At 43.8% G+C, this 26,850-nt stretch overlaps 1 protein-coding gene across 1 annotated transcript; it reads left to right on the forward strand.

Moving 5' to 3' along the window:
- Positions 1-675: 675 nt before the first annotated feature.
- RAB39A (RAB39A, member RAS oncogene family) lies at positions 676-25,714 on the forward strand. The gene is made up of 2 exons (XM_032428105.1): positions 676-1,034; positions 24,717-25,714. Exons 1-2 carry the CDS (start codon positions 808-810, stop codon positions 25,141-25,143), a joined length of 654 nt encoding a protein of 217 aa, XP_032283996.1. The 5' UTR covers positions 676-807; the 3' UTR covers positions 25,144-25,714.
- The last annotated feature ends 1,136 nt before the right edge of the window (positions 25,715-26,850 follow it).

Raw genomic sequence — 26,850 nt, forward strand, 5'->3', positions numbered from 1 at the left:
AAGGCCCCCAGAGGATGGCGTAATCCCCGGCATTCTCACTCTTCTGTGGCACTGAAAGCAGTGAGGAAGATACCCGGTGGCGGCAGGAGCAATGGCCAAAGCGCTTGCTAGAAGCATCCAGAACTTGCTCTGCAAATTTATTTCGATTCTGTTCTTCGCTCCTTCACCTTGAGCGCGTCGGAGGCGGCTCTGAGCAAGGCTAGACAGCAGGACGCCGTCAGCTGCAACCTGCAGCAGTCCGGGAAGGGGCAGAGCCCGCAGAGCCGCTCCCGTCCACGGAGGAACACGCAACAGCAGTGACCCCCGTTACGGCCTCCGCGACTTGCAGGGTCCCACCCAGACTCCGACAAGCCCGCCCTCACGCCCGCAAGAAAACGATTCTCACTTTTCATTGGCTGACCCTGGCGGAGTGAGCCCTTGCTTCATTTTCATTGGCTGCCGCGGCCGTCACGTCCTCTCGCCACACCCACCTACCCGGCGGCGCCCAGTGAGCGTTGGGGGAGAGAGATTTACTGAGGGCGGGGACGGGAGTCGCGCGCAGTCAGCCCGGGCGGTACCCCCTCCCCACCCACCCCGCGCCGCGGCCCCGCCCCGCCCCCGGCCCGAGGCCCCGCCCCCGGCCCTGCCGGGTCCCGCCCCTCCCTCCAGAGAGGGCGGGGACCAGGCGGCGGCCGCAGTCGCAGGAATATGCTGGAAGCCGGCGGGCGGATGCCCGGGCGGTGCTGAAGGGACAGTTCCCGCCGCCAAACTTGCCCCGCGGCGGGAGGGCGGGTGGAGGGCCCCCGAGCCAGCGGGGGCACGTGAGCGATGGAGACCATCTGGATCTACCAGTTCCGCCTCATCGTGATCGGGGACTCCACGGTGGGCAAGTCGTGCCTCCTGCACCGCTTCACCCAGGGCCGCTTCCCCGGGCTGCGCTCCCCCGCCTGCGACCCCACGGTCGGCGTGGACTTCTTCTCCCGCCTGCTGGAGATCGAGCCGGGCAAGCGGATCAAGCTGCAGCTGTGGGACACGGCGGGGCAGGAGCGCTTCAGGTAGGGCCGCCGGGACCCCGGGGCACCCTGGGGACCGCCCCTTCCCCCGCGGCCGGCCGCCCCGCCCGGCTCGGAGGAGGCTCCGGCCCTTTCCTCTCGAAAGTGCGAACACTCCATCCTCGCGTCCCCTTCGCCCCTCCTCTTCCAGGGACGACTTCCTCCTCCGCAATTTCTCACTTGCTTCTTTGGCGCCCATTTCCTGCGCCTTTCCTTTCCCGCCTGAACCCGGGCCCCCCAGTCGCGGACCCCCTCTTGCCCCGCGCTCTCTGCCCCTGCCGGTGTTGGGATCCCCAACTCTTCGGCGCCCCTCCCCCTGCTCCCCAAACTCGGCGCCCCTCACTGCGCACACCCTGACCCGGCCACCCTCCAACGAGCTCCCTTTCTGCACCCCGCTCCGTGCGGCCCGGGAGAACTGCAAAGTGGGGTTCCCTCCGGCTTGAGGGCGAGCGCCGCTCCGGCCCGGCCTGCTGCATGAGCTCATTGGGCACCGTTCAGAGAGGGAGGGGGATGCGGTAATGGTTGGAACACCTCACAGCACCGAATGTGGTCCTCAGAAATGCTGGGCCGTGTGACCCTTGGGAACGTGTCTTAGGGAGCAAACACAGGCACAGCGGGCGGGGGGGGGGGGTCCTCGTTTTGTTTAGTAAGGGCTGAGTTGTCTTTAGAAGTTTGTCATCATTGGTGGTTTGGAAGAGAGAGACACACTGAGATTTTGTCACGAACTTTTTCCTTTGTGGTATTTATAATGGGTGCTTAACGTTCCAGGGTGCTAATACATCAGAAAATGCGTTCTGAATAGAGAAGGAGGGATCCAAATGAAGAGTCTCATTCTAAATGTTCACTGAGACCAGGAAGGATTTTGCAAAGACAGCTCATGTTATGCAAATAAAAATTAAATGTAATTTGTACGCGTTTCCTGGATGTTTAAGACTGAACCGCATAATAAAGCATATTTTAAAGTTGTAGGATTTGAGGACACTTTTTTTTAGAGGAAGGTAGGAAATCTGGTACACTGTAATGTTTTGGGTCGTGGGTTTTTGTTTTTGTTCTTGGGGGTTTTTTTGAGATTGCATTGTCACCTGAAACTCACTTAAGCAAGCATTTTGCAATCTTCAGCAAGTACTCTGCTTGTGAAACGCAGTAGTCCATGAGGGGGACTTCCCAAACATGGCTTCCCCTCACCAGCTCTAGCCAGCTTCCCTTCCCAATGAGGTCAGCCTCCTGTGAGTGAGGATTTTCCAACTTTTAAAGTTTTGGCTTCCATTCCCAGCTACACCCGGATTCAGACAGATGATAAGTGAACTGCTTAGCTTGCTCATACCTTAGTTTTCAACTATGTATGAAGTGGAAAGATAAGGCCAGCCCCTCAGAGACATAAAGCTTCCTGTTAACGTTTTGAGTTGTACAAGACCTAGAATTCCATGAAGAATTTTGTTTTTCCTTTTCGAGAAGCCTCTTTTAGTTAAAATAGGGTTTCAAACTTCTGATTCCTCATCTATAAAACGGGGTCATTATGATCTCTTAAGATTCCTTCCAGTTTTACCATTGTAAGATTGATTTCAAATTCCTTCCCTTGTCATCTCAATCAGAGTTGAATCTTTAGGTATTTTGTGGTCCAAAAAAAAAAAAGCATTTACTAGTAGCTCTTGCTCTACCCTCTGAAATGAACACAATAAAAACATATTCTTTATGCCTTAAACTTCTAAAAACTAGCGAGTTGCAACTACAAGAAACATAAGTAGTAAAATCTTATTGTATCTAATTATTTCCCAAAAAGTTGCCCCTGAACTTATTGACAAGATAGTTAAGGATAATTAATTTGTTAGATTTTAAAGTCCTTTCTGCTAAATAGATCATTGTTTTTTAATGCCTTTGAGCACATGTAAATAATAATTCATTGTATATACATTATTAAAGCCAGACAGTACCTCTCCCATAATAATACAAGGACATTTAGGGAATGTTTACTGACAATGAGTCATGCTTTATTTTGTCTGGCTCTTTACCAAAGATATATTCATAAATACATACATATTTCAGTAGCTACCTCCAAATACTTGCTTTTCTGTTTAGCAGAATTTTTCACCGTAAAATTGGATTTGAAACAGTCATTGTTAAATCATTCTGTATCTTTAAGAAAATAGATACAATTTAAGTAATAGATATCCTTACACATTTTATTTCATAGAAAGGTACTGTAGTTCATGAAGAGAATAGCCCTATAATATCATTAGGAATTCATGGGAAATTTTATATTTCAAGGTTTATTATTGATTGGATATAAATTAGCAAAAAGGAATCTACTTTAGATAACTCAGGGTGTAGCTTGAAAGTATTAAGAAAACAGAACAAAATAATGAGCTGATAATTATGACCATACTTAGCCTTAGTTTTCTGCCCCCCCTGCCCGAGCTTGAGATATAATTGACACATAAGTCCTTAATTTTCAGTGTTCAGATTAACAAATGCTAGAAGACCATAATTACTTGCAAAAAGTAAGAAGGAACACAAACTGAAAAGGCTTACAAAAATAATGTATATGTGAGCATACCATAAATTGTAATGTTTTTATTAACACTGTGTTAATGAGGATAAATGTCAAATTACTGCATTAAAGAGTCAAAATTACAGTCCCTTCGTTAAAGATGAAAATTTATTTCTCTGTGTGTAATAGTCTCAAGGTAATTGGTCTGTGTTGGTGGAGGGACTCTGCTCTGAGCCATCATTTGGGTACCTTCCTTTTTAATTTTCTGCCAACCCTAAGATATTATCATCATCTTCGTGAACACTGTGTTCCTGCACAGGAGAAGGAAAAAGAAAAGCTCTAAATCAAGCAATGTTCCTTTTTTTTTTTTTTTTTTTTTTTTAAAGTAGGCTCCATGCCTAATATGGGGCTTGAATTCACAACCCCAAGATCAAGAGTTGCATGCTCCACCGACTGGGCCAGCCACCCAGGCGTCCCAGCAATGTTCCTTTTAAGCAAGTGAGACCACTGTGGTACAGATCACTTCAGCTCTAAGTTCACTGAGAAGAAATTAGCTACAAGGCCACAGTTAGGCTGGGCTACCATGTGCCCATGAAGAAGGGAAGGTGGATCTGGCATTGTGGGTTTTGCAGGGAAACCAGCAAACACCACTTTCAAATTTTAATCATCACAGTGGACAAAGTTCAGCAGAAATGGAAGCAAGAATATCGTATAACACAGCGTTAATACGGATAAATATTAGAAGGTTCTAGAAGTATGGAGAGCATCAAATATAGGAATATAAATTTTGAACTTCCTGTAGAAAGCGCTTGAAGCAATATGAAGATAAAACGAGATAAAGAAATAGCAATGTTGGCTGTAGGGATAGGTAAATTCAAGGCTTCAAACCAGATTTTGCCTTTTATTTCTGGTTGTCTGATCTTTGGGGTGTTATAGTTACAGCGAGTGATTATAAAGCTCAGCTATAAAGAGAATAGGATCCTCCTGGTACAGTGCTTCTCAGAGTGTGTCCTGCGTTAACAGTTATATCCCTTGTGATTCTTTTTAAAAATGAATTCTGTGACCGGGTAAATTTGGGAATCCCTATATTCCATGTACCACTCTCTTAGAAATTGATATCAAAGGCTCTCAGAAGTCTTGCAGCAAGGAAGCCCGTTTAACTTTGATTAAACCATCATGTCTCAAATTTTATTTTTAAAATGTAAAAATCTGCGCTAACTTGTGTTCGAAGGAGTATAACCTGAGAGAAGTTCCACTGATAGAGTTGTTCTAGTCACATCCTCGGAGCAGAATCCCTGAACTTTTGAGGTGTAGAGCAGTGCAAGACCTTCTAAAGCTCCTTACAAAGGGCAGTTAATATTAATATAATTAATATTATATTAATAATATAATATTATTATATTAACCCCAACATCTGAAGGTGGCCTCTAACACACTGAACATTCTGGGCCTCTCCCTAACCCTCTGTCTGCCTTGTCATCTCTTTTTCTTTAGCGTCTCTTCTACTGTGACTCTTTCTCTTCCTCTTGTGTCCTGCGTCTCCTTCAGCTGCTTATTTTTATTTTTCTGGTACCCCTCTCCTTTGTCTGTCCCTCTTCCGTTTCCTCCCACCCTCCATCTTTTTCCGCTCCTTCCTTCTCATCTCAGTGTGTCTCTTACCCTCTCATTTGGTTTTATCTATTCCCTGGCTCCCTTGTGTCTCTGCTTCCTCCTGGCCCTTCAAAACACTCATATGAAGTTAATGTTTAAAAGTGGCTTAATTTGCCTCTGAAGCCAATAATACACCATATGTTAATTAATTGAATTTAAATTTTAAAAAGATGGAACAAAATAAAAGTGGCTTAACTTATGTTCTTTGTTTTTAATTTTAAAAGCAAATAAGATGAACATTCTCTATTTCTCCTTAAGAGAACGTTTTATTTATTTATTTATTTTAAAGATTTATTTATTTATTTTAGAGAGAGAGAGAGAGAGAGAGAGCATGCCCCCGAGTGGGGGGAGGGGCAGAGGAAGAGGGAGAGAGGGAATCCTCAAGCAGACTCCCTGCTGAGCGAGGAGCCTGATACGGGGCTTGATCCCATGATCTATGAGATCATGACCTGAGCCAAAACCAAGAGTCAGATGCTTAACCGACTGAGCCACCCCAGGTGCCCCTTAAGAGAATGTTTTAAATGCCTAAATTGTTTTTTTGTGTGTGTTTTTGATTCCTACCCTTTGACTGCAGTTCATAGTCTTCAACAGAAAAAGATTTTCTGATCCTGGATCAGTGGGTTCATAACTGCATACATCACAGAGTGGAAATTGTCCGCAATTAAGTGCCATAATCATCGCAGTCTCCTGTGGTTCCAGGTTTTTAGAAACAGTAAAAGTGATGCTCTGTTTGTGTTGAGTCATCAGATAAAATAATGTCTTGGTTAAAATTATTTGTGTTGTAGGGGGCGCCTAGTGGCTCAGTGGGTTAAGTGTCTGCCTTCATCTCAGGTCATGATCCCAGGGTACTGGGATCGAGCCCCACGTCGGGCTCCCTGCTCAGCGGGAAGCCTGCTTCTCCCTCTGCCCCTCCCCCTGCTTGTGTGCATTCTCTCTCTTTCTCTCTCTCTGTCAAATAAATAATTAAAATCTTTAAAAAAATTATTTGTGTTGTAAGTAACAGAAATCTAACCAAATTAGTTTAGGTATTAGGGGATAAATTATAAAGGATCCAGATCTCATGAGTGGCAGAAGCTCATGGCACATGCAGGTATCTGGAAGTATGCAAACCCCAGCGAGAGTCTGTGGGTTTGCCCTGTGGTGCTTCTCCAACTCCGTCAGCTCCCAGTTCTCTTGGGGGTCTCAGCCTCTTACTCAGATTCTGGGAAGTAATCTCCTGGACTATTTGACAATTTCATCTGCTACTCATGGACTACCAGTGAATCAGCTTCCCCACAGTCAAATTGCAAGATACATATACATATAATACAGATATAAATACATATATATCAGATATATGTATACATATAATATATATATATAATATATATTATACATGTAATACAAATACAAATACACAAGGTATGTATTTATGGGTCACACAACCCAAATGTATCTGTAAGGGTCTACTTTTTGGAAAAGAGAAATTCACAGAAGGAAGTGAGCAGTCATCCCCCAAAGTATCTATTTCATGGTGTTTCAGGGTAATGTGGTTTGTAAGAATGAGCCAGCATCATTTCTCCCAAGTGTAGCAGGATGTGAAGAAATGACACGTGTAGCCAGACATATTTTTATTCTGTAAGGATTATTGTCCTTGTCCCCTCAGGGCATTCAGCCCATTTTGAGTGACTGGTTAGTCAACACAGTCAAGACACTAGCTAGTAATTTGAAAAATCTGTAATTGTCTTTCTTAATTTCTTTTTTCTTCAATAATTCAACTGATTCGGCCACAACCTCAATGCCCTGTTGGTATAAGAAGGTGATTATACCTCCTGAAGTAAACTAAATATTGTTCCCCAAATGTCTCAGGGCCCTGGGCCAAATTACAAATAGGCGAAGCTCATTCTTGGGGACCCTTTGGGGCTTTCCCAGTTTTCTTTCCTTCTATGTTTGAGCCACCGAGACCTTGACCTGTTCTCTTCTGTTCTCCCTCACATCCCTTAATAGTCCATCTTCACTTCAGAGACCAACACACAATTATTAATGGTTGAAAACAACTTAATAAGGGTCTTGCTAGGAGTATTTAGATTCTAAAAGAGGATGACCACTTAGCGAGGGAATGCCGCCTCATCCTGATGCCTCCCTGGAGGATAGATAGATAGATAATGTGGCTGTTGGTGGTGGAATGTCCTCTCGTGTTGCTACACTGAGGACCAGCTTTTCCGACACAGTGGCCCCACATTTAGCTTTCAAAGCAAGGTTAGGGGGAAAAAAGTTAGAGATGACGTTGTGAGTACATAGATTACCACAGTAAAGTTTTCGCTTGAAGGAAGGTGCTGTGCTCAGTCTGTGAGAGAGAGAGGAAATTTCTAGCCATCGTTAGTCGGTTTGACTGGCGGATAAAGATTTCTGATTTACCTTTCACAGCCATGTTACTTAAAAGTTTAAAGAGGACTTCTTGGAATGGCCGAAGACTGTTTACTATGTTGGTTATCCTTATCCTGGCTGACTTAGAGGGAATCTTTTGTCTTCCAATCTGCTCTGTCGGGCCGTGGAAAAGGCGAGCCACCCAAGTGACCAGGGAACATCAGATACTGCTTTAATAAGATACTTTAATTCTTTCTGAAGCCAAGTACCTGCAAAGCCTCTACTTTATGATTTTAATAAATCTCTAAATGTCGGTTAAGTTTTCATCAATTCTGATAATACATAATTCTGGAAAGTTCACTTTAAAAATTGCTACCCCAGGGGCGCGTGGGTGGCTCAGTCGGTTGAGCATCTGCCTTAGGCTCAGGTCGTGATCTCAGCGGGGAGTCTACGTCTCCCTCTCCCTCTGCCCCTCCCCCTGCTTGTGCTCTCTCTCTCTCTCTCTCAAATAAATAAATAAATAAAATCTTTTAAAAATTAAAAAATAAAAATTGCTACCCCACACACTCCACCTGGCTTATCACGAAACATCTTATTAGGGTAAAAACCATTGTTTTTTGACAGGAATCTATGTAATAAAGTATTGGTCTGACCTTCCAAAGTTCCAGAAAAACATGGAACAAAGGTCAAAGTATGTTCTAAATTTACAAGTATATTTCTAGTTTAAGCTGTGAAAGAGTTTCAAAATACAAGTAAGCAGTTCTGTATATAAGCGTGACTAAGTAAACGTTAATGGCTAGCTGCCATATTATTTTAGTTTGGCTTAAAATCTTAACAGCATACTCTTAAATGTTCTTGAAATGTAGTGAAGTTTTTCTGTTTTCCTTCCTATGGTAGCGATTCATTTTTAATTTAGGAACAACTTGCTAAGTCAAATTACTGTATTACTGGCAGCAAGTGTTTAAGACCATCAGTTGGTATCAATAGCAAGGATATAAAGAAGCTCTTGATATAAAGAAGCCATTAAAAATATCTCAGTGCCAAAAAATACTGAGGTAAGGGAGCAGAGATTTTATTTAATTTATTTTATTTTATTTTTTATTATTAACATATACTGCATTATTTGTTTCAGAGGTACAGATCTGTGATTCAACAGTCTTGCACAATTCACAGTGCTCACCATAGCACATACCCTCCCCAGTGTCTATCACCCAGCCACCCCATCCCTCCCACCCCCCACCACTCCAGCAACCCTCAGTTTGTTTCCTGAGATTAAGAATTCCTCATATCAGTGAGGTCATATGATACATGTCTTTCTCTGATTGACTTATTTTGCTCAGCATAATACCCTCCAGTTCCATCCATGTTGTTGCAAATGGTGAGATTTCAATTTTTGACGGCTGCATAATATTCCATTGTATATATATACCACATCTTCTTTCTTTTTTTTTTTTTTTAAAGATTTTATTTATTTATCTGACAGAGAGAGAGAGAGACAGGAGAGAGGGAACACAAGTAGGGGGAGTGGGAGAGGGAGAAGCAGGCTTCCCGCCGAGCAGGGAGCCCGATGCGGGGCTCGATCCCAGGACCCTGGGATCATGACCTGAGCCGAAGGCAGCCGCTTAACCGACTGAGCCACCCAGGCGCCCCCCACATCTTCTTTATCCATTCATCTGTCGATGGACATGTGGGCTCTTTCCATAGTTTGGCTATTGTGGACATTGCTGCTATAAACATTGGGGTGCATGTGCTCCTTCGAATCAGTATTTTTGTATGCTTTGGGATAAATACCCAGTAGTGCAACTGCTGGATCATAGGGTAGCTCTATTTTCAACTTTCTGAGGAAACTTCATACTGTTTTCCAGAGTGGCTGCACCAGGTAGGGAGCAGAGACTCCTCTTAGGCTTGTTTCTACTTCACTAATGTGGTGAGTGCATTGGAAGTCACTTGTGAAAGGTCTTTGTCAAGCCATGCTCAAAAGGTCATCAGTGACTTCCCTTGGCAAAATGTGATCTTTCTCTATGCCTATTTTTTTTAAGTTTATTTATTTTTTTTAGTTAACTCTACACCCAATGTGGGGCTCGAACTCACAGCCCCTGACATCAAGAGTTGCATGCTCTTTCAATGCGGCCAGCCAGGCGCCCTATGCTTATTTTTTTTTTTCTAATTTTTGTATGATTGGTCATAGTTTCTTTTTAAATTATCTTGCTGTACTAAGAATGTTAAAAGTGGTTTTTCTTCTGATTTTTAAGTCTTTCTAAATATATTTCCTTTTTGTAGGACTTAGTGGGCTATGGGTTAGGGACATCCTTAATAACAGATTCTTGCCTCAGAAATACAAAAGAATGGTGTGGGGCCCAAACTGCACCCTCTCTGAGAAAATATTAGGAAAGAATACTCCAAACAGGAGTTAGATAGATATTAAGAACTTCCTGGCATGATGAAGAAAAGATTATAATTTCTTAAATTCTAGGCATTGCCTCTCGTTTTTCTTCAATGTAGTGTTTTTCAGAGTGATGTTAATAGGTGTACTTTGAGAAGAGGTTTCCTTGACTAAATAGTTTGGGAAATGTTGGGCTGTTGCAGGATTTCTCAGAGTCTCTAATATAAGGATATAGTAATACACGTTGTGAATCCCCAAGGTAGATACGGTGTTTCCCTAACCCAGAGTCCTTTTTTTTTTTTTAAGATTTTATTTATTTATTTGAGAGAGAGAATGAGAGAGAGAGAGCATGAGAGGGGGGAGGGTCAGAGGGAGAAGCAGACTCCCTGCAGAGCAGGGAGCCCGATGCGGGACTCTGTCCTGGGACTCCAGGATCATGACCTGAGCCGAAGGCAGACGCTTAACCGACTGAGCCACCCAGGTGCCCTCACGGTTTTTTCTTTCATGTGATTCTCCATGTCCCTTTTGCTGCTGCTCCCAGGTATGATTTCATCAGATTTCCCCTTTAAAACTCTTGATGTTTTAGGAAAAGATCCAGTAGCCCTTGAGAGTCCCTTGACTTCTGTCCCCTCAGTCAAAAGGTTGATCTTCTTCCTGACTTCTAGCCCCTTGTCACACGTTTACTCAGATCACACAGGACCTTCAACACTTGTTTTAAGCACAAAACCTCCCAGTTAGAATCAGTAGAGAAACTGGAAGAAAGGTAAAGGAGCAAATGGATGAAACTTCTTAATTTTGGATTTTTTAGATATGAAAGGCTATGGGAAAGCAAATGTTAATGAAGCAAATATGAGGTGAAATTTAAGACCAATTTGATAGAATAGATGGGTAGACTGAAAAGAGAATTACAAGTGAAAGAGAAGACACAGTTAGTTGTACAGCAGACGATCATTAGTGGCAAAGAAAATTAGTGAGAAAGTGGGGGGGGCAGGTACGTGAAAGACGCTGCAGAGGGGCGCCTGGGTGGCTCAGTCGTTAAGCGTCTGCCTTCTGCCCAGGTCATGATCCCAGGGTCCTGGGATCGAGTCCCGCATCGGGCTCCCTGCTCAGCGGGGAGTCTGCGTCTCCCTCTGCTCCCCCTGCTCATGTTCTCTCTCTCTCAAATAAATAAAATCTTAAAAAAAAAAAAAAAAGCTGCAGGGGTCAGCCACACTGTGGTCAACATACTGGCCATTTTAGTCTATAAATAACTGTAGCCACAGGACCGGGAAAAGAACAGACAGGTGGTCTGATAACAGCAGTCTCAGTTGTTAATAATACAGTTAATGTCCAGAACGGCTTTAACTTGTCCCAGAGGTTACAGCTCCTCGGTGGTTTGCTCAAGGACCCTGTTCTCTTAACTCTGTGGTCAGTGCTCTTTCTGCTGCACTAGGCCTCCCGACATAATTGAAAAGAGTTTTACTGACACACTGTGCAGTTTCTGTCCTGAAAGTACTCTGTTTGCACATGGCTACCTCCCCCGTCTTCTATCCACCCATGTCAGTGACCCTCTCCACCCAAACCAGTATTTTACTGTGGATTCAGAAAACAAGGTGGAGATAGCTTTGCACACGGTAACAGTACTGATCACTGGCAGCAAACAGCTGTGGTTGCATGGACCCTTCCCCCGCCTCCATGCAGTACTCCGGGACTGCACTGCTATACTCAGTGGCAGGAGTGAGCCCAGCCGCTGCGGTGGACAAGCTTGTATGATGTATCCCGCCTTGTTAGACAAGGAGAGGCGTCGGGTCCTGCCCCAAGCTACCAGCAAATACTGGCTCTGGTGTCCGCAAAGTAGCTTTCCAGTCCTTAAGCTCTGTCCCCTTTTTTTCTGGAGAAGTTGACATCAACCAGGATGATTTACTTGTGGAAATCCAGGCACTGATTTAGCTTAGCTGTTTGTCAAGCACTAGATGTAATAATAGATGTAAATAAAAGTGAGATAGAGGGGCGCCCGGGTGGCTCAGTCAGTTAAGCGTCAACTCTTGGTTCCAGCTCAGGTCATGATCTTGGGATTGTGGGATCGAGCCCTGCGTAGGGCTCTGTGCTCAGCGGGGGTCTGCTAGAGATTCTCTCCCTCTCTCTCTGCCCCTCCCACTTGTTCTCGCTCTCTCTCTCTCTAAAATGAATAAATAGAATTTTTTTAAAAAGTCAGTGAGATGTCTCACTTTCAAGGTCCATGCTGTCCGTCTCCTGGGTACAGACCACGCTGCTGTAATACGGAGGGACCGCCCGAATACGGCTCCTTAGGGAAAACAGGACTTTGTTGCTCCTCCAGTAACAGCGAACGGTCCAGGCTGTCAGGGTGGCTCTGCCTCGGGATCAGCTTCCAGGATTCTTCAGAATTTGCCGTTTCCCAGCAAGCAGGAAGGAGGAGGAGGAAGCCATTTCTGAAGAATCTGACCAGCCCAAAAGGAGAAACTTAAGATACCAATATGAGAGTCCCTCAACGAAGTGATCCAGCCTGATTTTCTGGCAGTGGGGCTTTTGGTCTCAATGCAAGATTGCAAGAAATATTGGGGCGGGGGGGCGCCTGGGTGGCTCAGTCGATTGTCTGCCTTCGGCTCAGGTCATGATCTCAGGGTCCTGGGATCGAGCCCTGCATCGCTCTGCGGAGAGCCTGCTTCTCCCTTTCCCTCTGCCCTGCCCTGCTCATGCTCTCTCTCTCAAATAAATAAATAAAATCTAAAAAAAAAAAAAAAAGAAATATCAGGAAATCTGTAATATAAAACCTAGAGACCAAAGCAACTAGAGAAACAAATTTAATAAGGGGGAAGGGAATGTTAAAATAAAACTGTCTTTAATTTCCTCAGAGAGATAATGGGAAAATAACCATCAAAAGAAGAACAGGATACTGTTTTTTTAGAGGAATATTTTGAGAACAAAAGAGCTTTTAGAAACACAGTAGGAAAAAAACAAAGCATTCAAAAAGAGAAAGAAAATAGGAAAAAATTTTATTAAAAATTAAAGAAGATAATCCAGAAGATTCAATACACAAGTAACAGGCGTTCCAGAGAGAACAGAAAAAACAGAGGGGAGAAATCCTCAGTGAAGCAATTCAAGAAAATCTTCCAAGACTTAGGGCCCTGAGTTTTCAGATGGGAAGGGCCTAACACAGTGGATGAAGGGAGACAGATTCGAAGGGACATCGTCCTGAAATTCTAGAACACTGACACCACAGAGAAGTTCCTACAGACAGACAGACGTTCCGAGGGGAGGAAAAAAATCAGGAATCATGTTGGTTTCAGACTTCTGAAAACAGCAGTGGAAGCCAGAAGGGGATGGAGAGACTGTAAAATTCTGGAAGAACTCTATGTCTCACTCGACCGTCATTCACCTGGGAGAGCAGAATAAATCACACTTGCAAGACTTTGAAATCTCACACCCTGTGTCTTTGTGAGGACAGCATGTGCGCTCAGCACACGCACGTAAGGGGGGAAACCAGGAGTGATGAACACGGATACAGGGGACGGGAAACTCCCTCTGAAGATGGGCAGAGGCCGTGGCCAGGAAGATGGTGAGGGGGGACCGCAGCGTGGCCCCTCTCTGAAGGACAGCCGGGCCGGCCTGGGAGATCTGCTCAGGAAGACGAAAAAGACTAATGAGAACTCCTTGAAAGAACACAACTGGCAGAGCGTTTGGAATGGGATTATTGAGTTTAGTACAGAAAAAGATGTGGTGGAGACTTTCGTGCTCACTCTTACCAGATGCTGCTTTTCTTCAGGACAGGTGGGAGGCATACATTCCCCGTTCTCCTACAGAGACAGAATCATGTGACTAATTGTGGCCAGTGGATTTGAGCAGGAGCAGTATATGGTGGTTTTAAAAATCAGCCCATCCATTTTGAGTCTATTTTTGTGTGTGGTGTAAGGGAAAAAAAAAAAATCAGCCCAGATTCTTTATCATTCCTCCCATCCACAGGTGGGGGGGTCTGTTACTACAGCAAGCCTGGCCTATCTTTATGAATACACAAGATAATTATTTTTTTTTTTTAAAGATTTTTTTTATTTATTTATTTGAGAGAGAGAGAATGAGAGAGCAAGCACATGAGAGGAGGGAGGGTCAGAGGGAGAAGCAGACTCCCTGCCGAGCAGGGAGCCCGATGCGGGACTCGATCCAGGGACTCCAGGATCATGACCTGAGCCGAAGGCAGTCGCTTAACCAACTGAGCCACCCAGGCGCCCTACACAAGATAATTATTAATCGTAGAAAAGATTGTGCAGGAAAGGAGAAGAAGTCACAGTTTACTTCAGGGCGTCCGTGATCGGAATGACACAGATGCCAAGAAGTGATCTGCCTAAAGTTATGACATAATGATACCGGCAGCTGGGGAATGGGGGAAGTAAGGATGTGTGGAAAGTGTGCATGTCACTTTGATAAAAACATGAACTTAGAAAAAGAAGGAGGGACACCTGGGTGGCTCAGTCGGTGGAGAGACTGGCTCTTGGTTTCAGCTCAGGTCATGATCTCAGGACTCTGCTTCTCTCCCTCTCCCTCGCTCTTCCCCCCGATCCGCGTGCGCTCTCTTGCTCTCTATCTCAAATAAGTAAAATCTTCTTTAAAGGAAGAAAAAGAAGGAAAAGAACATGAGCATAATCTGTTCAAATGACTTGAAAATAAAAGCTGCATAACTTCAGAGATAGAATGAAATGAGAAAAGGCTACACACCCACTATAAATTCCACGATGTGGAGAGGTGTACAAAAGCACGCGAAACGGAGCAGTGCAGAGAAAGTCGTGTGGGAACAGACATAAGTCACAAAAATGGTGGGAGAATTATAACCCAAGATGGCCATCGTCTTATTTTTATTTGGCAGAAGGATGCCGGAAACCCTTGGAGGGAGTGCTGAAGTCTTTCATACATTTTCTGGTAACATACCACATAGAAAATAAGCATCCTTTCATTATCACTTGCAGACAATTAGCAAAGCTAGAAACCGTTCCCATTAATTTCCAAATGAACTGTTTCTTTTTTTTTTTTTAAAGATTTTATTTATTTATTTGACAGAGAGAGACACAGCAAGAGAAGGAGTAACAAGCAGGGGGAGTGGGAGGGGAGAAGCAGGCTTCTCCTGCTTCTGTGGAGCAGGGAGCCCGATGCGGGGCTCGATCCCAGGACCCCTGGATCACGACCTGAGCTGAAGACAGACGCTTAACGACTGAGCCACCCAGGCGCCCCCAAATAAACTGTTTCGGTTTTCACACAGAACTTGTTCTACCTGCCAGCATCCACTGCAAAGTACAGTTTGAATTACTACCAACCTTAAAACAGCAGTTCTTTAGAAAATGTGGATGATTTCACCTATATGCTTATAAGTATGTGCAGTTATTCAGCCCATTTCTCTCCTTTTGGCTTCACAAATCCCTACTGTATAAATATCAAAAGGAGAAAAGCTTTTTGGTATTTCTCTGTTATTCTCCCATTTGCTCAGCATTTGCATGCTGCCTGGGCACGGTCCGACAGTATGAACTTACTCAGCTGCTGATGTATTCCTTTACAAATATTGCTAGGACTCATCGTGCCCAGTTCTGTAGTAGACGCTGGAGATAAAGCATTCCAGAAAAACTGACAACAATCCTTGCTTTTGTGGAGCTTACCAGCTAATGGGAGGAGTCAGGCTATAACCAGATAAGCTGGAAAAACTATGTAGGATATCAGCGTTAAGTGCTGTGGAGGAAAATAGAAGGTAAGAGGTGAATAGAGCATGCTAGGAGGTGGGAAGACCTCACTATCCTCAAGTGATGATCTGTCAAAGAACGAAAATGGAAGGTGGTCATGGGAATTAAGTACAGTCCAAGAGAGAATATGGCCTGTCCGGTCTTGTCAGTGATGCAGAAAGCCTCTGCAACCACAGACTTGACTTTTTAGGCAAAGACCCTGGGATTACACAAAGAAAAAGACTTTTAATGTTTGTGTGTATAAAGAAAGATATCCTAAGTCATGAGCTCCAAGTTTCAGAATCTCAGGGCCGAGAGGGACTGTTAGAGTCAGTAATAATAAAAAGAGAGGAGAAGCTTGTGTTTTCGTCTCTTGAAAGCAGTCCTAAGGGCTGGATGACAAGGCCAGTGAAGCAGGTAAATAAAGCGTCGACACAATGACTCTTCCCAGAAGGGCAGTCGGAATGGCAGGTCGCGGTGGAAGGCACTCACGAGGCTAATGCATTCGTAGACCACTTGCTGCCCGCAGCCTTTGGCACCAAAGTACTTCTGTCCTCTAAATGTCTACTTTACAGTTGGCAAAGCCACAAGAAGGGCATTTCCAGGATGGAACATCTGGTTTGTTTTACCTAAGTCAGTCAGCAGGGGCTCTATATCTTGCTGCTTTTTTAAGAGGCCTGTGCACATCCAACAAAATCCATAGTAATAGCATATAAGAGTTGGATAATCTGGTCACTTTCAGATAACATTTTATATTAAGTAAATATAATATAAATAATCGTGTGCATTCCAGGGCCTGTGGACTTTTGTCCTTCATGTGACAACAGCATCTTGTTTTCAGTTTCCTCCAGGAAACTAGATGACTGTTTAATTTGAGATATTTACATTTTTTAGAATCTCAGTAGTCATGTCATTTGGGTGAAAAAAAATTCCAAATTCCCCAAGGCTTATCATTCACACTTGGTTGCATTGCTCCTATATTAAGTAATTCCTTGTAAATGTAAGCAAACCCCAGTGCTCTCAATATCACTTGTCTACATATTATTTCAGGAAAAAGAAAATTAAGAGGAAAATTAACATAAATTAGTTGGCCGTTTTTCTTTTCTAAAGCAAAAATACTGTAAGAATCAACTTTGCAGGGGCACCTGGCTGGCTCAGTCGGTTAAGTGTCTGCCTTTGGCTCGGGTCATGGTCTCGGGGTCCTGGGGTCGAGCCCCATGTCGGGCTCCCTGCTCCATGGGGAGTCTGCTTCTCCCTCTGCCGCTCCCCCTGCTTGTGCTCTCTCGTGCGCGCGCTCTCTCTCTCTCTCTCTCAAATGGATAGTTAAAATCTTAAAAAAAAAATCAACTTTGCAGATGAATGTTTGAAAGAAAATGTGGCATATACATACAATTGAATAGTATTCAGTCATTAAGAAAAGAAGGAAATTCTGTCACATGAAATAACATGGGTGAATCTTGAGGACGTTATGTTAAGTGAAAATAGCCAGTTACAGAAGGACAAGTACTGCGTGATTCTATGTATATGAGGAATCTAAAGTGATCAGACGCATAGAATCAGGAAGAAGGGCAGTTGCTAGGGCTGGGAGCAGGGAGAAGGGAGTGAGTTGCGGTTCACTGGCTATGAAGTTTCGGTCATGCAGGATGAGAAAGTTCTAGAGATCTGGTGTACAGCATTGTGCTTACACTTCAAAAATAAGAGGTGGATCTCGTGTATTTTTACCAGTTTCAAAAAAGAATGAGTTTTGGCCTTGTGAAACGACGTTGAAGGTTATAAAACGTTTGTGACTTTGTTTTCTCATTCTTCTCTTGCAAAATATACGTGGACTCTATCTGGTCTTCCAGTTGCCAGCACCAAAACCAGCTTGAGGAAATCTAAATCTACACAAAACGAAAGTTTCTGGAAGCACGTCTGAGGCACAGAGCCTTGACTGGAGGGACCAGGCTTGGAATGAATCAGAAGATGCCAGGAGTTCTGTGGCAACAAGAACCACAGGAGGCCAATGTGGTCCTCACCCTATTGTTGCCCCTTTGTCATCTGTCAGCTCACTGACATAAGAAGCCCCAGATGACCAACTAGCAGTCTCAGCTAATTCGGTAGAAGCATCCCAGGGTTCTCTTGTGAAAGCATTTCTCCCTTGGAACTAAAACCTTGACGTCAGCAGAGTTCAGAGTCATGGGGATTAGAAGCAACAAAAAATTGTAGTGACTCATTAAGGGTAATTGTGAGAGGCACCATCACCCCACTTCCACCCTTTGTCTCCCAAACCACAGCATCTGTTTGTGAGGAAAACCACCTCCTAGTCTGTCCCTCACTAGTTTAAAACGTACATTCTGAATCGTGCCAAAAGCTTCCAAGCTGTTTCCTCCTGGATGTAGGTATCACTGAATCTGAACCCATTCCACAGTTTTATAGGGCCAGATGCCTCCGGATGGTAGTGACATGGTAGATCAACAAATCCCATGGCATCAGCCCATTTCCCTGTCTCTGCCTCTGCTAAGTGAAATCTTTGGTCTGTAGTGAAGTGTGGGATGCCACATCTATAGATAAGGGATTCCATACGTTTATGGATGGTGGTGCTAGCATGGTGTGAGTCCAGATTCAATGTCTGTTACACTGGGGACACATCAGTGTCCCCTCCATGATGGTCCCCCCAGAGAAAGATACCATATCCAAAGTGTCAGTAGCTGCTGGAAAATCGACTATTGAACAGGGAAGGGGAAGTCTTTGTCGAGCCCAGTCACAGCCTCCGTCTCTCTGCCGCGATCACTTTGAGTCCAACCTGGGGTAGAAATACGGACTGATAATTACATGACAGGATATTTTGTTTCAGCAGTTATCAGCAACTCCTCGACAGAGGGGGCGTTGGGGTGAGGATTCACAGAGAATACAAGTATTCACACGCTCCAGACCCATCCGCATACCTCTCCCCAGACCTTATGATCAGTCCTCCGATCTTGCTTTTTCCACCCTGCCAAACCCTTAGCCTCTGCTTATGAATTGGTGCAGATCCTTACCTACATCTTTCCGTCTCTTTCTCTGGAAAAAGGACCCCTACAGTCCACAAATGGGAGGGGCTCTCTTTTCCACGAACCTTCGAGTCTGCTACCGAGTGGGGCTGACCGGTGCCGGCACGCTGTGCAGAGCCATCTGTATGGCAGAGCTGAGTTCTCCTCTTTATTTATAGGGGAATCCCGATAAGGTGGAGGGGGTCCCGCAAAAGTCGCCGTGCTGGGTGCGTGAGCCTTGTTACTCTAGGTCCCCTCAGGTCCCACCCCGGTCCTGCCCACAGATTTGGCTTCTGCTTGGTGACAACGTTCCAGCCTAGTGAAACAGAGAACACCTAGCTCTTGATGAGCACTCAGATTACACCCTCGCTTGGTGTTCCAGGCATTTAGTCTCTATCAAAGCCAGGTTTAAGCCAAGAACTATCTCTCAAAAGCATAATAGCTCTTCACAAAGAGAGCATACCTTTATCCCAAAATGTCACTCCTGTAATTGTCCAGTGGAACCTTCTCCAAGCTTGACAGAGCATGCCAGTCTGCTGTGGATACTTCTGGCAGGCACCATTAGATCTGATGGACCATGGGCCAAATGGCCAAGCTGCTTGCATTGTAGCTTGGGCCAGCTGAAGGGACTTCTCTTGCTTTCAGCCCTATTAAGCTAATAGCCTCTTGGGTCTCCCACTTAATGGGTCAGAGAAGTACATTCAAATAATATACAAGTGTCCTCCACGATCCAAAAAAGCCCAAGTATTATGCTTTTTTCTTCTTGGTAGGGGGCATAAGATACCACAACTTACCTTTGGAGAGGTTTTTTTTTTTTAAGATTTTTTATTTATTTATTCATGAGAGACAGAGAGAGAGGCAGAGGGAGAAGGAGCAAGGAGCCTGATGCGGTACTCGATCCCAGGACGCTGGGATCATGACCTGAGCCGAAGGCAGACGCTTAACGACTGAGCCACCCAGGTGCCCCCTTTGGAGAGGTTTTAACAGCATGCCTTGGATTAAGGGACCACCCTCCCCTAAGAAACTTCACAGAAATTACTGACTACTGTATTTTCATGGGATATATATTTAGGATGATATCTATCTATCTATATTTAATTTATCCACTTTCTCTAGCCACTGACATGCTCATAGAATCTCAGTGACCTCGGTGTGAGAATAGAACACACTGCTAATAGGTCTTAATATTGGGCACTTTCTTTTTTTGCACTGCTAGTATCTCTTCCCTCCAACTTCCTCATTCTCTCTGCCACTTCTCCTATTTCCCCAGTGGCTGTGTTCATGGCTTTACCAAATCAACCACTTATTCCCTCACCAAGAATGTCTTGAGTGCCCACCATGTGCCAGGCCCTTGAGAATCACTGGATATTCAGTGACGAGCATAGACATGGCACCTGCCTACCTTTCACAATTAGCAAACCAATATCCTGAATTCAGAAAGTGGAAAGAGGTGGAGAAGGCTGGTGTGCAAGAGTTACTAACCTTGAACACGGTTAATTCTGCCCACCAACCTGAGAAACAGACTCTAACCGAACAACTGCCATTTTTCCTTCAATGGAGGTGTCCAATAAGAGGAGTGAAGTGTTCCTCCAGTCCTCTTTTGTGAGGAGAAAAAGGTTGAAAGGGAAATCCTATTTCTTCCTATAGTAGAAGTCTAAGTGTGAGGGAAGGGGGAGAAGAGTTTCTCCTGATACGAGCAGTATTCCTTGGCAGTGTTGAGTGTCTACTTGGGATGGGTTATAATTAATTCATGGGGGCACCAGCCTGCCACCTGAGTGATTTTCCCCAGAAACATTCAGTGGCATGCTGGACTGATCCAGAGATAGAGTTTTCCCCGATGAGTGTAGCAGTGGGGGAGGACCTTGGGAATTTAGATATTTCCAAGAGACCAATTATAGTGATCTCTCACAGAACAAGGAGGTAAAAATAGGAGGGTATTAATGTACTGGGTAGAAGGTAATAGAATTACTCAGTAGATTACAAATGTGGATACAGTTTTAAAATTGTCACTAAAAATAGGCTGCAGGCTGTGAGATTTTGATCAAAAAGTAGGTTGTAAATCTGAAGGTTTGGAAGTAGTGAATTTCTGATGATGAAAAGGAAGTAGAGGAGAAAGGCAGAATGGAGGGGATAGTTCATTAGCAATGAGGAAGTCAAGTAACAGAGATGACAGCAGACAGCCCATCCAAACGAGTGAGCAGAATGACAGGAATTGAGGTGGAAAAAAAAACAAAGCAAAGTGCTAACGTCTTCAGCACACAGAGAATGACCAAGCACTTGGCAGATGACAACAGATGATAGAGCCAGATGGCATAATCCTCAAAGAAGTAGGGAAGTTTGGGGCGGGGGGGGGGGGATGTGGTTTGTTTGGGGTTTTTTTGGTTTTTTTTGTTTTGTTTTTTTATGACAGGGGTTGGGAGAGAATTATCTGGAAGTGGCACTGGGGAAGCAGAAACCACCTCCTCCTGATCCTATAGAATGAGCAGCTTGAGCATGCTGCGGGGGAAGCTGTGTGGTCAGGAAATGAAATTACATACAGCAAGTGTCAAAAAGGCAAGAGGAGGGGAAAACATTCTGCCAGGAGACTAGTCTTTGAATATGGGATTGGAGTTGCTAATAGTGTAGCGGTCAAAGTGTAAAAGACCCAGTAGGTTTCTTTATACTCAAAACCAGATTGGGGTGCTGGCTGGCTCAGTCGGTAGAGTGTGCGACTCTTGATCTCGGGGTTGTGACTTTGAGCCCTATGTTGGATGTAGAGACTACTCAAAAGTAAAATCTTTTTCTTTAAAAGATTTTATTTATTTGTTTGAGCGAGAGAGGGAGCATGAGCAGGGGGAGGGGCACAGGGAGAGGTAGAGCAGGGGAGCCCAATGCGGGACTCGATCCCAGGACACTAGGATCATGACCTGAGCTGAAGGCAGACGCTCAACCGACTGAGCCACCCAGGAGCCCCAAAAATAAAATCTTAAAAAAAACACACACACAAAAATCAGATCTTCCACTTGGGAGGGACCAGGGTCTGCTGAGAACCGGTATCCCTCAAGCTGTCCCCCATGATTCACCTTCCCTATTGTACCAGCATCATGCTGGATTTAGCGGGTGCTGTATCCGCTTTCCAATCTTGCCAGAGGGTAGCCTCATAACTCTTAATTTTCCTATAACACACCTGAGACCAGGTTGGAATCCATTCATTTCTCTCTCCCTTCCTTCTCTCCTTCCTTCCATTTCCCCCTCCCCTAATTTTTTTCCCCTTTAAATCATCCATTCATTCAGTGAGACTTTCAAAGCCCAGAAGGAAATAGTTAAAGTAACCTGCAGCACGATGTTGTTGCTTATAAAGAACTATTACTCATCCTTAACTCTGGAATTCTCTATAGGGAGGCTGACCTACATAGTTCTTTTAGGGTCTGTACCCTACTTCTTCTAACCCTTCCGAGAACTTCTGGAGACCTCAGTGTGCCCCAAGAGAGCAAGTCCAAAGATAGATAGATGTTCCTCATCCCCTTCTGTAAGACCTGCCTTTCAAGGTCCAGTTTTCAGTCTGTAGCCCTGGATTTTCCCCTAAATAATTGACAGCAGGGATGCCCAGTTGTTTTAAGGGAAACTTTCCCCCACCCCGGGCCAACCATACCTGAATCTGAAACCTAACCGTATCAGAATTCTAAACCTCATATCCATACCCACACATAGAAACTGAAGATCAAGTTATTATATAGAAAATGACAGATGTCATATTGAGACCCTTTATTCCAACTAATCATTAGTAAGGGCTTTTTATAGTGTACATGGCGTATACTTGGCTATAATTTCATTCTATAGAATAATTTGTCAACTGTATTCCCAGTGTCTTTGCAAAACTAAATACAAAGGGCTAGAAAACAAGGCATTTTCTATGGAGTAAGATATACCTCTGCTTAATGTACAAGCATTTCATCATCGAGTGTTCAACCACAAAAGCGTGTCTTTGTAAATTAAACTAATGGTAGATTAAATAGGAGGGAGGATAGAAGTAATGCAGACTTGGTGCTGAGTAAATTAAAGCTTTCAGTCTAATAACATAGCCTTAATTACGTTTCTTTTAAGGCACTGCACATCTGCCTAAATTCACATATATAAAGATAAATCACGAAACAATAACAAATTATCCCTCAATTTTTTTAAAAAAGCAGCAACTTAAATGAACTGCATTGTTTGAAGCCTGCCAAAGATAGTGGGAGATTTTTCTTATTGTCAGTGGCTATGTAATACAGTAGTCCTTGAGAAAATATTCCTAAGTCACTTGAGAATCTTTCTACTAAGAATTCTGAAGAGGGGGCGCCTGGATGGCCCAGTCGGTTAAGCATCCGATTCTTGGTTTTGGCTCAGGTCGTGATCTCAGGGTCATGAGATCGAGCCCCGTGTCAGCGGAGTCTGCTGGGGATTCTCTCCCTCTCACTCTGCCTCTCTCCCTGGTCTCTCACACACTCTCTAAAGTAAACAAATCTTTAAAAAAAAAGAATTCTGGGGCACCTGGGTGGCTCAGTCGGTGAAGCGTCTGCCTTCAGCTCAGGTCATGATCCCAGGGTCCTGGGATCCCCCAGCTTAGCAGGGAGCCTGCTTCTCCCTCTCCCTCTGCCGCTCCCCCTGCTTGTGCTTGCTCTGTCAAATAAATAGATAAAATCTTAAAAAAAAAAAAAAAAAGAATTCTGAGGAGAAGCAGGGAAGCAAACGAAAGGGAAAGAAAAAAGAGGTGAAGTACTTTCTTCACATGCCCACAACAAATGGTGTTGCGATATTGGGTCACTGAACTGAGCTGTGATTTCAGTAGTAAGGGTAATGAAGGTGTATACAAGAGGTGGAGAGAGTACCAGGTGCCCTACTGACCCCCCACAAAGGTCTTTGGGGGTCAGATGAGCTTAGTTAAGGATCATTTCAATGCTCAAGATCATTGACAGCTTAAAAACCGAGGCACACGCCATCCCACATACAGCACTGAGCACTTTCCCTCTCCAATAAGATTAATCAGTCCTGTATAACAAATATTAAGTGACATCTGTCATTTGCCAGGCAGTATGATTGTTAGGTACTTAGGGGAAACACGACCTTCAAGGAGACTTGAATTGAGTGGGAGACGTACCCATCAATCCAATCAGCACGCTGTGAAAACGGAAATACTCACAATGGCAGTGTGCCAACAGCTCAATGGGATTGTAAGAGGATTGCCTAAGAGGGGCGGAGAACAAGAGGCCAGTGGCAGGGAAGGCTTCTCACATATATGATTTTTAAACTGATTCTTGAAGGAGAAATAGGAGGTAGCTAGGCAGAAAAGGGTAGAAGACATTCTAGGTAGAAAAAATAACATGTAAAGGCACGAAATATAAAAGAATATGGCCTTGCCACCTTGCCTCATGATTCAATCAGGAAACAAACAGCACACTTGAAGAGTTAACTAAAAGTTTAATGAGGTGGGAAGTGAGCATTTCTGGAAATGTGGGCAAGGTGAAGGGCATCAACAAAGGATGGTGAGGCATTCGGAGCTAGCAATGATGAGGAGCCATTCACCACCTGGCCAAAAGAGACAGGAGAGAGAATGGGACACCCGAACCCAGTGGAACCCATTAGAAAGGCGCTACCCAACGGGAACCGTGACCAGAAACAGGAACACAGCTGCTCCTCACCCACGGTCAGGCCGAGACAAGGAGAAGGGTAGATACCCGACCTCTTTCCTCTGGTCCCCAGCTGGTGCTTCCATGGGCTGGACCTCACGGCAACTGGGCAACCTCTGCCCTTCACCAAAACTTTCTATATTCCTATTTTTAATCCCAGTAATGTAATAATTACTCTATCAGATACTTGAAAATAAAAACAAATCATCGTAAGTGCGAGATGACATACGACGTAAGTCCTCTAGTCTATCTAAGAATAACTACACTTTAATGTTCTGTCGGATGAAACCGGCTCGCCGGTTAGTTTCATAATATTTTTGTCCACTTAAGACACTTCGTATTTGATCTATAAATTCGAGTTAAGTCACGTCAGGTTAGCTTCACATTTTATTACGGTGCTGCATTGCTTGGAACAGGAGAAGCAGAACAATGTGTCCTTTGACAACCTGTTTTTCTACTTATTTTTCAGATCAATAACTCGATCTTATTACCGCAACTCAGTTGGTGGGTTTTTAGTGTTTGACATCACCAACCGACGCTCTTTCGAACATGTGAAGGATTGGCTAGAAGAGGCAAAAATGCACGTGCAGCCGTTTCGGATTGTGTTTCTGCTGGTGGGACACAAGTGTGACTTGGCTTCACAGCGACAGGTGACTAGGGAAGAAGCCGAAAACCTGTCCGCAGACTGTGGTATGAAGTATATAGAAACCTCCGCAAAAGATGCCACAAACGTCGAGGAGTCCTTTACGATCTTGACAAGAGACATTTATGAACTTATTAAAAGGGGGGACATTTGTATTCAAGATGGCTGGGAAGGGGTTAGGAGTGGTTTTGTTCCAAATACTGTGCATTCTTCCGAAGAGGCGGTGAAGCCCAGAAAAGAGTGCTTCTGCTGACCTCAAACAGGCCAAAGAACTAACGGGAGCAGATGGGGTGTCATCTCAGGATAAAGAGCAACACGGACGGCAGAACGATGCAACGCAAACGCCGGAGAAAGAGTTACAAGCCCGCGCTAACGCTGTTTTGTAAGGTATTTAATTCAGAGCACCATGCTTACTCGCTACACTACCAGATCGGGTATTTTGCTAAATTATCAGGCAAAGCAGACAACTTTTTCTTGAAACTCAAGTGTCTACAGAATCACTCCCTTTCTCACTTTGTTAGCGTGTAGCTGACCTTCATGTCCACGTATATCAATATGACTCATTTTTCTTGACAGTTTAAAATGGGTTTTTTGTGCCTATGTAGTCTGACTGAAAAGATTTTATCAGGCATTATGTTCTCATGAGTTAATTTGTTAATACTGAATAGGAAAGTGGATTTAAAAGTGCACTGTTTGCTTACAAATAAACAATCTCAGACATATCATCGGCTAGGACTAAAATAACAATTCCTTGCATAAGGTACCACGTTTTTAACCATTCTTTGAAATATTTATCCTCCTGGGCGCCTGGGTGGCTCAGTCGTTGGGCGTCTGCCTTCGGCTCAGGTCATGATCCTAGGGTCCTGGGATCGAGCCCCGCATCGGGCTCCCTGCTCGGCGGGAAGCCTGCTTCTCCCTCTCCCACTCCCCCTGCTTGTGTTCCTGCTCTTGCTATCTCTCTCTCTGTCAAATAAATAAATAAAATCTTTAAAAAAAAAAAAAGAAATATTTATCCTCCCTTAATTTACCTAAACATAAGAAAGTAAGTTTTATACTCATTTTTGTTCTCTGATTTATTGCTCTTGATAATTTTATGTTTTGTGAAGATATCTAAGGATCCAAGCAAAATATTTTATTGCAAATATTTATAAAAATAAAAACGCAGGACCATTCATCAGCAAATGTTTTGATGTTATAGTATATTGTCCTTATTTAGACAAGAAAAACAAATTTATTTATATACAGGCATTTTCAAAGAAAGTAAATGCAATTTACCTTGAACTATTGTCAAAATTATTGATATAGGTAAATATGGCATGTTCTTAGTGATCGCTTTGTTGTCCACGTAAGTTTTTGAATTTCCCCATTTCTGGTACAAGAAAATTATAGGAAAGATTTCTGGACAAGGACGATTGGTTAGATGTTTCGTATAATTGGCATTCAAATTGTATTTCAGTAAAATTAAAGGTAGAATAATGAGTTAGGGCTATAAAATGACTTCTGAGTTTTCTAATTTTTAACTTATTGATTAAATTCTCCTCCTGGAAGGGACATTTTGATCACAAACTCAAATATTTTTATAACCTACATTTCTGTTCTGTTAACAATCCCTAATCACAAAGGGGCACCAAATGCAGCCCCCTTTTTGAAATCATGACTTTTACTGTTAAAATAGCATTTGTTTGAAAACCAAACCGATACGGTAGAAGGAACATTTAATGAGAAATCAGAAAGCCTGGGTTCGAAGCTTACCTTTGCCGCGCCAGTATTTGAGCACGAGTGAGTCACGTAATGTCGCTGCACTCTTAACTGTAAAATGAAGCTAATAACCCCATTTATTGTGCTTCATGAAATTATTTTGAGAATCAAGTGGATCATGTGAAAAAGCTTCGTAAATAGAGAAAGCATTATGCAAATATGAGCGTGGTATCAGCTGCTCACGGGCGTACTATTATATTTA

Source organism: Phoca vitulina, unplaced genomic scaffold (assembly GCF_004348235.1).
Source record: "Phoca vitulina isolate PV1807 unplaced genomic scaffold, GSC_HSeal_1.0 scaffold38, whole genome shotgun sequence".
Taxonomy (NCBI): domain Eukaryota; kingdom Metazoa; phylum Chordata; class Mammalia; order Carnivora; family Phocidae; genus Phoca; species Phoca vitulina.